This window comes from Pelodiscus sinensis, chromosome 10 (assembly GCF_049634645.1).
Source record: "Pelodiscus sinensis isolate JC-2024 chromosome 10, ASM4963464v1, whole genome shotgun sequence".
NCBI classification, from domain to species: domain Eukaryota; kingdom Metazoa; phylum Chordata; order Testudines; family Trionychidae; genus Pelodiscus; species Pelodiscus sinensis.
The window spans coordinates 30,288,751-30,301,209 of record NC_134720.1 but is presented as its reverse complement, the minus strand read 5'-3'; the positions used below and the strand labels follow the sequence as shown (position 1 = coordinate 30,301,209).

Below are 12,459 nucleotides of genomic sequence, written 5' to 3'. Positions count from 1 at the left end.
ATACAAGGTACTCTAGTTCACCCATCTTATTAGTCAGACTCCTAGCATTTGTGTACAAGCACTTTAAAAATTTGCCACTGGTTATTGGTCTGCCCTTCCCTGATGCATTGGATTCCTTTGTAAGCGGTTGTTTGTCAGCTCTGGCCAATGGTTTGCCCTCTCCCCTCCTCTCTTTCCGACTACAGCTTAGAGAATCTCTATCAACGGATTCTCCTCTAAGAGAAGTCTCTCTCCGATTTACGTGCATCTCCGCACCAATCGGCTTTCCCCCATCTCTTAGTTTAAAAACTGCTCTACGGCCTTATTAATGTTTAGTGCCAGCAGTCTGGTTCCACCCTGGTTTAGGTGGAGCCCATCCTTCCTGTATAGGCTCCCCCTCTCCCAAAAGTGTCCCCAGTTCCTAATAAATCTAAACCCCTCTTCCCTACACCATCGTCTCATCCACGCATTGAGACTCTGAAGCTCTGCCTGCCTACCTGGCCCTGCGCGTGGAACTGGAAGCATTTCCAAGAACGCCACCGTAGAGGTCCTGGATTTCAGAGACGCGGGTGGCAATTGCAATGTCAGACAGCTTGCAATGTCAGACAGCTACCAGTCAGCTGAGAATCAATTTGGAGTGGGAAAATCAAAGTGGAGGCTGTTGTTACACAAGTAACCAAGGCAATCAATACCATTGTGCTAGGGAGGGTAGCAACTCTGGGGAAAGTAGTTACCATACTGGATGGCTTTGCCACAATGGGGTTCCCTAGCTGCAGTGGGGTGATACATGGAATACACAGCCCCATCATGGCCCCTGAACACCTTGCCAATGAGTAAATAAACCACAAGGGGTATTTCTTGATGGTGCTGCAGGCGTTGGTGGATTACAAAGGCCATTTCACTGACATCAACATGGGATGGTCAGGAAAAGTGCATGTCGCGTGCATCTTTAGGAAATCCTGCCTCTTCAGAAAGATGCATGCTGAAATTTTCCCAGACCAGAAAATTAGAATTGGAGAGGAGGAAATGCCACTAGTGATCCTTGGCAACCCAGCTTATCCCTTGTTCCCATGGCTCATGAAACTGTACACAGGCAGCCTGGACCATGATAAAGAGCAGTTCAGCCACAGGCTGAGCAAGTGCAGAATGGTAGTTGAATGTGCTTTTCGGTGTTTAAAGGGAAGGTTCAGGAATCTACTGACTAGGTTGGACCTCAGCGAAAACAGCCTGTTTTGTGCCGGCAGAGCAGGGCAGCTTCCCTCTGTGTCCTGCACACCCTGCTTCCCGGGAGAGCGCTACTTTCCCATCCCACAGGAGCCTGTCGGTGAGAGGACAGAAAGGAGTGGGGGGGGGGGGAGGTGTCAAAGGTTGAAGCCACGGTAGCAGCAGAGGCATCAGCTAATAGCTTACCTTCCTCCTTCATCCAGGTTGCCATGTGAGATATCAGTCTTCTCAAAATCACACAGAGTGTAAGGGAGCTGATGCTGACTGAATATGGCTAGAAATCTGGGCCTCATGTTGCAATGCTTTGTGCTATGTCTTGGCATGGGAAGATGTTCTACCAAGGAGGACGGAATAAATCAGGTCTCCCCAGAAACTTTGTGAGAAGGATCAAAGAGTTCCTATCTGAGAGCTTCATGGAGATATACTGAGAGGATTCCTGCTCCATCTCCAGACACATTAACAAGCTGTTTCTGCCCCCCATTTGGTGAAGACACATAATATGCCACACATCACACCCAGTCGCATTAACCCATTTATAATCAGAAAAAAAATTTGAACTCACCAGAAATGTCCTCCAAAAGATCAGTGCTAGACTGGAGGACGTCCTAGGAGGAGGGGATTGGCTTCAAGGTTATGAAAAGTTCTTGGCTCTCACTGATTGCCAGCTGTCCATTCTCCTCCTCTTGCTCTACCACCTCGCTGTCCTTGAAGCTGCTGCCAGAAGTGTCTTGGGCAGACTCCACTGTCAGGCTTGAGAAGCTAGTCAGGTACTGCCACCCCCTCACACACAGTATTACATTCAGCTGGTCGTAGAAAGGGCATGTTTGCAGTGATGCGCCAGACCATTGTTTGCCTCCTTTGTTTTGTGATAGGACTGTCTCAGCTTCTTTATTTAACTTGGTACTGCTGGGCATGCCTGGAGTATCCTTTGGCCACCAAGTAGTTTGCAATCTTCATGTAAATATCAGAATTTATTTTGCTATTTTGGAGCTCAGAGAGAATGGATTCCTCTCCCCAGGCCTTGATGAGGTCCAAGATCTCCTGTACACTCCATACTGGTGCTCTTTTGCACCCAGGAACTGCAGTTCATGGGACTTGAAGTATTGGAAGATATGGCCATGTGTGCTGCTCAGGTGTGCTGCCTGCTTTGAGGTGTGTTCGCAATGCTGGAAACACAGGAAATGAAATTCAAACTTCCCCAGGGCTTTACCTATTCACTTGGAGAGCAGTAGAGGCACAAGTTCTAGCCACAGCAGAACACTATGAAATGCCTCCTGGAGGCCAAGAACCTCAATGCTGCATCTATACTACCATACGTTCGACCAGGAAAAGTCAGAAATTGCATTACTTCCCATAAAAGTAGGAGTACCCAAAATCAACTTCAGTGGCCCTTAAGGTTGACAAACTGTCTTGGTAGCGTACACACATTGTTTAAAAAACTCTTCTGAATCTTAAATCCTGCTGCAAGAGGGCTCTCTGCAGTAACAGAGGAGAAGGCAGGTTCTTTCCCACAAGAATTGTGAACTGCTTCCATTAAACTCACTGACAGTGCATCTACACAACACCCTAACTCAAAATAAGATATACACTTTGCGGTACGCAAATTACGTGTCTTATTTCGATTCTATTTCAAAATAGCTTATTTTGAAATTTGGCATATCTACAGAGTGCCAAAATTTGAAATAATGCACTATTTCGAGACAGCCCTTAACCCTCGTAGAATGAGGATAACAGGGATGCTGAAATAGCGCTACTGTTATTTCAAAAATATTTTTAAATAATGGGCAGCATGTTAAGATGCAGGATAACTATTTCTGGATACTTATGATATCCTGAAATAGCCACGCAGAAATTAAGTGTGAAACTTTTACTTTTAGCCTTCAAACTGTTGATCTTGAACTTCTGGAAAACTCCAACCACCCACACTCCAAAACTCCACACTCAGAAGTACTGGCATTAAGTGGAACAAATCTTTTGCCTTATCATCCACAGGTTACTATAAAAATGAAAAACAGAATACAGATTGGTATGATTTGGCACAGTTCGCGATTTTGTAAAGATTAAGGTCTAAACTGTGGCCTCACTTCTATGAGAGATAGTAGAGGAGGATGAGAAATTACTGAGTGGAACGTTTCATTGTGCCTGAACACTACAAATGTATGCAGGATCCTTATGGACCAGAATGGTGAATCTGCTTTATAAAACTCTTTATACTTCTCAAAAAGGATTGGTATGAGATCTTACACACCTGCTGCCAAAACAAGCATGACTTCATTGTCTTACTTTTGTTCATTAAAATATGCTAGGATAATAAGGGTTATAACTGAAATTATTTCATAAAACCAGACTGAACAGAAAAGTATATAGGTTTAAGGTATCTTTTCAAAACAAGCAAAATGTTACCTTATTGAATGTGAACAAGCAAAAAATGCATATTTGCAACACAACATCTACACAATAAGAAACTATTGCCGAATTGTTTTCATGATTGTTTCCTGTGGGGGAATTTAATTTAATTTTAACAAAAGGTTTTCCAAATACTAGATAAGTACAAACATATGCAGTATTCTAAGGTCCAGAATCCGACTCTTCAGAAGAACAGCATGCAAGTGAAAAATTTCAGATTAGCTCTGCATTTTGCAAGAGCAGCAGGATTTATTGTATCTTAACCATTTTTTTGTTTGTTTTTCCATTTACTACAGGAGAGTTTTTTCCCCTGCAGGCTGTTGCCCCTACAGATCTGGCTAGATAGGACCACTGCTTTCAGTCCACAGAATGTACTTTCCATGTACGCCATCATCCTCATAAACACCTTATTATCTCAGGTTCATATAAAGTTTGTCCAATTAAAAAACTAGGTATAATATTATACTGTACACTATTGTGTTTTGCCAGACATGAAGATCATGGCAAATAACATACATGACAAAAATATCATAGATATAATAAGGACATGCATGTATCGTGAAAGATTATAATGAACTCTCTCAAATCATTATTATGGTCATCAAGAAAATGGATTCCAAAAAACAATAAAGACTACAGTATTTTGTGGCATTCAGCTAGGTCAGTGGTTCTCAAACTATGGTCCGTGGACCACTAGCCTTCCATGTGCTCCACAGCTCAAGCTCAGTCCCACTCCCTTCTCCGCACAGTGGAGAGCCCACTCTCGTACTCCAGCCTCACAACCACCCCGTGTGAGATTGGAGAACCAGTGCCGGCTTCCAGATAAGGGTGGGGAGGCAAAAAACCCTGAGCCTCGCTGCACAAGCCAGCTCAAGGGGAAGAAATGGAGCCAGAAGCCACTTTTTCACCCTATCCCCCTTGGCTAGGGGAACAGCAGCGCACAGATGCGTTACTTGGAGACTTTCTCTGCTGCTCCCATTGGCCAGAATCCAGCAAATGGAAGCAGCAGGAGGCCATGCCTTCAACATAGTACGTGAGGACAGCGCGAGGCACGAAGGCATGTAAGTGGCCCCCCACCCACTCATGCCCAGACCCTGCACCTCAACCCCTTCATGCACCTCCCCACTAAAACCTCGCACCCCAAGCCCACTTGTGCATCCTCCCACCACCTGGCCAGAGATCCTACCTCCAGCCTGCTCCTGCACCCTCCTCCCAGCCAGATACCCCACCCCCGGCCTTGCTCCTGAACCCTTCCTTGAACCTGCAATCTCCCCCTTTGCCAGACATGATAATCCCAGCCTGCTCCTGATCCTTTCCTTGCTCCTGCATCCTCCCTCCTGGGCACACACTGCACCTTCTCTTGCTCTTGCCCCTCCCCCTGGCCAGACACCCTAACCTCAACCCCTCCTGCACCCCACCTCCTGCCCAGATCCCGCATCCCCATCCCTATCCCATTCGCTGGCAGCCCTCTCCTGCACTTGAACCCCTCATTTTTGTCCCCACTACAGAGCCTAGGGGGTCCACAAAATCCACTAATCCTGGAACCCCAGAAGAGTAAATCTAGCCCCTATGGGAAGCCCTGAACCTCAGTCCTCCTTGTCCCGCCCTTTCCCCCTGCCTTCCTGTCCCCGTTAGGGTGAAGTGCCAGAAGAGTAAGAGGCCACAGTTTGGGGCCACATCTGTAGCAGTGTACAGTAAACTGAGGAGCTCAACTGAAATCCTAGAGAGTGATACAGTGCTGACAAATACATAGAACATCATGAAAATAATATATATTACAAACTAGATGTATAGTGATATTTCCCTGCTTCTCCTATTACTTGTTAGAAGACAAAAATAGCTTTTTAAAAACAAAAAAAAGTGTGACACTAGAACCAAAAGACTGCTGGGAGAGCACTCAACAGGAGTACCTGAAGCAACTTGTACCAAAATGTTTTTAAATTACTTAGAGTTCAAGTCAATTATGCCGTTTAATGTGAAAAGACATTTAAAAAAAAAAAAAAAAAAGATAATTACTGTTTGAATGAACTTATTAATTGAATTCTCCATTTTCATTACTGTTGTGATGATGAATACTGGCACTAAGCAAAGAAATAAAACACAATAAATGAAATATTTATGCATCTGACACTGCCAAATTGCCAATCCATGGAAGTTCCTATGAAGACGAAACTCCCACTACCTTAATAACGGGACAACTGTGGTACAACTTGCATTATGCAGGGCACTAAACGTTTGCAAGATGGATTTCCATAAAGGACTTAAGTCCTTATTTCTATTTCAAAACTACACACATGCAATACTTACCAATTTGAAATCAGTTTCAGTGCTTTAAATAATTTGGACACTGAGTTTAAGCCTTTCCACTGAGTTTACGCCTTTTTGGTTTTTTTTCTTTATCAAATTATTGTATCTATTGTAAGGCACTATGTATACATATTTCAAAAATGTAAATTCCTTATTCTGTCAAACATAATACTCTAAATTTTGACTAAAATATTTTAGATACCTAAAATTGCTCAATTTTCCCTCTTTGTCAATAGCTTTCTATGCAATAATCTGACCTTTCTTTCACTTAAATTTATCGACTGGCTCTAAACAAGGTAGTAAATATTTCTGTCTAAGGAATGCTTCCAACTATTATTAAATTAAAACACTAATACATTTAGGTATATGCTAAATCTGATTCAGGCTGATTCTGGAAGGAAAGCCTAAGCCTGTTTACATTTTGAAACCATCCTTTCAATTAAATTAATGAGAATAATAATATGAAAAAATATAAGGATGAATATCATGTTCCAACCTTTCTGTTTTTGATTCACTATCAGCCATGCACTGTTCAAAGTCTTGAGTAAGACACTGCAACTGTGCTTGAAGTCTTTTTTCCCGGTCCACACTTCCTTCATAAAACTTCATCTCTTTTTCCATTGCTTTTACTTTGTCTTCCATCAGCTTAAACTCATGAAGGATCAAATAACTGACTCCACAGTATTTACACACTGTTTCATCCCGGGACATCTAGAAAAAGAACTAGTTATCAGAATGCTTTCAATAAATATATCTAAACTAATTAGTGAATTGATCAAATCTAAAATAGATTATTTAAAATAATCCCATTTAAAATTATAATTATGAGGATTATTTATTATCAGAAGTCTGCTTATTGATTAGTTTATAATAACTAAAATATTTGCTACATTAGGAAAATGAAATCAAACTATAACAATAGTTCTGCCTATTGGAAACCAGATAAGGTACATGGACTTGTCAATGTACCATTTATAACAATGTGTTCCCAAAAAAGAGAAGATGGTCCTTCTGAAGTATATTTTATTAGGAAAACATTCCAAATAAAGAGAAAGACCCTGTTTGTATTTTATAAAGCTGTTTTCTTAGTATCTCTCAGATGGACTGAGCCACAAAGGTGTTGTTCTGCACTTTTCTCAGATAACTCATCTCTTAAATAGACCAGAAGAACACTGGAAATGGAGTGATCCAATCAGAGAGTCTTACAAAAACATTCAAAATTCACAAAAGCTTGAGTAAAATAGTGATCATTATTAGGTCTGCTTTCATAGAATTTCTATATGATATTTATGCCATTTGATTTGTCAGGTGCGAAGTTACTCATAATTTAAAACAGAAATTATTCAGCACATAGTGGATAAGTGAATGAGCCAACATTTCTTAAACTGAGACGTAGAGTTAATTGGCAAAACATTGCAAGACTTTCAGAAAAGATTGGTGAAAATCTAAAACACACAGGGAAATGTGGTGAGACTTTCAGGCAGACAAGATATTTGGTTGGCCTGTTATTCCTGGGCTTTCCATTGTAGTAAATTATGTTTTCTTTCCAAAACCAGCCCTACAAACCCAGTGTATACTTTTTGGCTCATTCATCATCATGGACAACAAAGTTCCTGCAACTGGAACATACATATTTTACAATTATGTTGATGCTACATAAACCAGAACAGAATTTGGCTGTTTTCCGTGCAATGGTATTGTCTGTGTGATGCTAGAGTAAAACCTTATTTTGTCAGCTAGATAAGCAACTTTAGTTCTCAATTTACATGAGAAGCAGGTTTTTTTAATAAAACTGGCAGGCCCCTTTTTTAAGACCCCTTGATCCCAAATTATCCTATTATTTTTAATTATGAATGTTTATTATTAACTGATATCACTGTGGCACCCAGAGACTCTAGTCAGGCTCCAGTCAGGATTGAGCCTTATTGTATGAGCATATTAAAATATGGTCCTTCCTATAAAAGTTTACAGTCTAAGTTCCCAATTCTGTAATGAGCTCTATGCAGGTGGACATCTGCACCTGCGCAACATCTTGCCAACTTTGAGAGGAATCCTGATGAATGTAATAAACAAAGGGAGGTAAGGGTAAGAAAGAATAAGGGTGAAAGTAATAAGATTGCATGGATACTTAGGCTTGCTATGTGTACAGTTTATTGATGTTTGCATATGTAACAGTGATTTTTATTTTAATAATTAAATTGATAGACATATCAAGTCATTTCCAAGTTAGCAATTTTCTGAAGGCTTCTTGGCAAAAGTGGGGGTTTTACATAGGAATTTGAAGATGATAGTACACGCATGGATCAGTTAAGGAGAGTGCCTTCCATGCATAAGAAACCGTTTGGAAGAAAGCACCAAGAGACTCCTGAGAGAAGAGGACAAGCATGCAGTTGAGGCAGGTATTATTGGAGGAGCAGAGAGGGCAATACAAGGAGAGCAGATAAGAGAAAAGAAAGTAAGGAGGGACCGAGTTAGGATATCTAGAAAGAGATGTCAGAGAGAAAAGTTACACTACAGGACTGAGTAAAGAGAGAAAAGCCTGGAAAGGTTACATTTGTGAACCATAATGGTAAAACTGATATTTGTAGCCATGTGAATAGATTGATTTACCTAAAGGATGTAGAAAGATAAGAAAAGTGGGTCTTAGATAGTCATGTGGAACCCCACAAAAAGTGGGAAGAAAGAGAAGGGAGCTCTGCTAAAGGAAAACACTGACCAATCAACCACCAAAGAAGCATAAGAACATAAGAACGGCCGTACTGAGTCAGACCAAAGGTCCTTCTAGCCCAGTAGCCTGTCTGCTGACAGTGGCCAGCACCAGGTGCCCCAGGGAGGGTGGACCGAAGACAATGATCAAGCGATTTGTCTCTTGCCATCCTTCTCCAGCCTCTGACAAACAGAGGCCAGGGACACCACTTCTATCCCCTGGCTAATAGCCTTTTATGGACCTAACCTCCATGAAATTATCTAGCTTCTCTTTAATCCCTGTTAAGCAGTAGGAGAACCAGAAGAGGATAAAGTTTCAAACAGGATGATATGCTCTGCAGAGCTAAAAAGCAGCAGCTAAGTCAAGAAGAGTGATGATTCAGAGGGGGATCTGTAATTTAACCAACACAAAGTCACTAACAAGCAATGATGAGAGCAGTCACTAACAAGCAATGATGAGAGAGTAAAAAGAGTGAGAGCCAATCTGGACCAGATCCAGACCTAACTGGAGGATATCCAGCCTGGAGATAGAGGAGAGAAGCTCAAGGAGCAGTTATGCATGTATTAGTGCCCTACAAAATTCACAGTCCATTCTGGTCAACTTCAAGGTCACAGGATTTTTTAAATGGTAAATGTCTGCCTTCCTGTTTTTCCCTTTGATATTTTCATAAACTCTACTCCTTGTTTCCTGCCCCTTTCCTCCTTTTCCCCCGCTTCCCCCCTCTCCCTCCTGCCCTATTTATTTTGGGTCTGCATATCCTAAACTCTAAACTCCGGTCAGCTGAAGAAGTGGGCTGTGCCCATGAAAGCTCACAATACCACAATGGCATGGTATGGTACAGGCAGTCCCCGACTTACGCGGATCCGACTTATGTCGGATCCGCACTTACGAACGGGGCTTTCTCGCCCGGGAGGTCGAGGTAGCGGATTGCTACCTGCGACCTCCGGGGCGAGAAAGCCCCGTTCGTAAGCTGCTACGGTGCCCCTAGTCTGCTGGAGACCGCCTCCAGCAGACCAGGGGCACCGGGCGGGTTCCCGCGCTTCTGAGGCTTTGCCAGAGCAAAGCCTCAGAAGCGCGGGGAACCGCCGCTGCTGCCGCTTGAGACCCGGTGCCTGTGGTCTGCTGGGGACCGTCCCCAGCAGACCACAGGCACCGGATCTCAAGCGGCAGCAGCGGCGGTTCCCGCACTTCTGAGGCTTTGCTCTGGCAAAGCCTCAGAAGCGCGGGAACCCGCCCGGTGCCCCTGGTCTGCTGGAGACGGTCCCCAGCAGACCACAGGCACCGGATCTCAAGCAGCAGCAGCGGCGGTTCCCGCGCTTCTGAGGCTTTGCTCTGGCCATGCCTCAGAAGCGCGGGAACCCACCCGGTGCCCCTGGTCTGCTGGAGACGGTCTCCAGCAGACATGGGGCACCGGAGCAGCTTACGAACGGGCAAAGTCTCAGAAGCGCGGGAACCCGCCCGCTGCTGCCGCTTGAGTCCCGGTGCCAGTGGTCTGCTGGGGACGGTCCCCAGCAGACCACAGGCACCGGGACTGAAGCCGCAGCCGCGGGGAGGGGAGTCCCGCACCTCTGAGACTTTGCCAGAGCAAAGCCTCAGAGGCGCGGCACCCCGCTGCCGCTGCTGCTCTGCTCCCCGTGTCCCTGGTCTGCTGGGGGGGGGGGGGGGCGGATAGTGTGCCCCCCCCAGCAGACCAGGCTTTTGTTTTGGACCCTGGAGCAGAGCAGCTGGGGCGCTGCAGATTGGTCCTGCAGCACCCGCTCTGGGCGCTACTGGACCAACCCGGCAGCACCCCAGCTGCTCTGCCCCAGGTCCTGATTCAGCTGCTGCTGGTCAGTTTCAGCAGTGGCTGAATCAGGACGCCTGGGGCAGAGCAGCTGGGGTGCTGCTGGGTTGGTCCAGTAGCGCCGAGGAGCGGTGCTACTGGAGCAACCCAGCAGCACCCCAGCTGCTCTGCCCTAGGCGTCCCCAAGTCAGCCGCTGCTGAAACTGACCAGCGCTGACTACAGGAAGCCAGAGGCAGAGTTGCTCTGCCCCAGGCTTCCTGGAATCAGCGCTCATCAGTTTCAGCAGCAGCTGACTTGGGGAAGCTTGGGGTTCTTAAGTTGAATCTGTATGTAAGTCAGAACTGGCGGTCAGTTTCAGCAGCGGCTGAATCTGGACGCCAGTTCCGACTTACATACAGATTCAACTTAAGAACAAACCTACAGTCCCTATCTTGTACATAACCCGGGGACTGCCTGTACTGACACTCTTACTTCTGCACTGCTGTCTGCAGAGCTGGGCCCTTAGTCAGCAGCCTCAACTCTCTGGCCACCCACCTCTGAAAGCAGCAGTACGAGGGGTAACATAGGTATGATATTGTTACCATTACTGCTGGTGATGAGATGCTGCCTTCAGAGTGGGCACCTGTCCAGCATTGTAACCACCACTCTCTGGATATCCTGCTCTGAAGGTAGCACAGAAACAAGGGTTGCAATACAGTGACCCTCCTAACGTAACCTTGTGATCCCCCTGCAGCTCCCTCTTGGGTCAGGACCCCCAATTTGAGAAACTCTGGTCTCCCCTGTGATATCTGAATAGTATAAGGTAAAAGCACACAAAAATGCAGATTTCATGGTCCGTGACACATTTTGCATGGCTGTGAATTTAGTAGGGCCTTACATCTTATATATAATTAGCTTAAAGGCATAAGGAAGAAGAAAGATGAGGCCATGGCTAGAGAGGCAAAACAGAGTTACTGTGCATGTGGGAACTCACAGCATGCTTTTTGTCTTTGTTCAATTACTTATGGCTAAATATATCATAAAACAGTATGACTTAGAAAGATCAGAAATCAGAAGAACTCTAAGCACAGCCTAAGTTAAAAGAAATAAATCCCTTTGTGCTAAGGACAGTAGAGAGAAAAAAAAGAGAAAAGTTCAAACGCATGCACATACACTAAAGGAGATAGAAAAGACATTTTGGAATGATTAAAAATTAATTTAATAGAAAAAAGATTGTATTTAATCTAAAGGCAAGTAACTTCTCAAAAACTATTACCTAAAGATTCACTATTCCAAGGTTCAGTAATATGCTGCGTTTTAAATATAACTTGATAAAATAACATTTTGGGATATTTGCTCTGGAATTATCAGGACAGGCATTATTTTCTATCTCTTAATTTTGCCTCAGTATAAAATGACAGCAGCTCTGAACGAACTGAAAAATCAAATTTATTTTTCCTGGCAGTTACAATCTGTGCTTGGAAATATGAAACTGTTATTCAGAATAAATACCATAAGATTCCAAAGCACTAAAATTACTATATTGGAAAAGGACAACATGAACTACTATGAAGAGAGGAGGAGGAGGTTGTTATCCCAAAAAGAACATTGCGCTCTCTTGCAGTACCACCACTTCTGTCTTTCAAATAAACAATTATGGGCACTTCACTCTGTCCCTGTGTAAAGTACTCTGTCACATTAAAATTTCCAGCTCAGACCTTACAGTACTGATCTGTTTCAGTTTTACTAATTGAAATGGTTAGGAGCTTTTCAGATAAATTAAACCAAAGTACTAAAAATAATTTCCTTTTCCAATTAATGATAAAGTTTGTTCTAAATTTTTCTAGATAAAGTAAAAATGTGACACTCTTAACTCAAGTTGCACGTTTAGTGCCTGATTCTGCATTCTCTGTGCATGCAAAATTAACACTAAAATCAATGGATTCTACATCAGTGCATAAGGGATGAATGATCTGTCTACTAATCAGAAGCTTATTTTCAAGTCACATTACTCTTTGAAAGAGAAAATGCTGTGATAAATCTTTCTAAGCAACTTGCAATGTATGATTTAAA

At 43.6% G+C, this 12,459-nt stretch overlaps 1 protein-coding gene across 9 annotated transcripts in view; it reads right to left on the bottom strand.

The window, feature by feature from the left end:
- Positions 1–12,459, bottom strand: part of LEKR1 (leucine, glutamate and lysine rich 1) — a 144,222-nt gene that overhangs the window by 122,792 nt on the left and 8,971 nt on the right. For 7 of the 9 annotated variants that reach the window (XM_006123470.4, XM_075937767.1, XM_025184862.2 and 4 more), the window contains one exon: positions 6,413–6,627. The exons of the other annotated variants lie outside the window; for them this stretch is intronic. In XM_006123470.4, the coding sequence (XP_006123532.2) occupies positions 6,413–6,627 (215 nt within the window). The remainder of the gene's footprint in view (positions 1–6,412; positions 6,628–12,459) is intronic. 9 annotated transcript variants of the gene reach the window in all.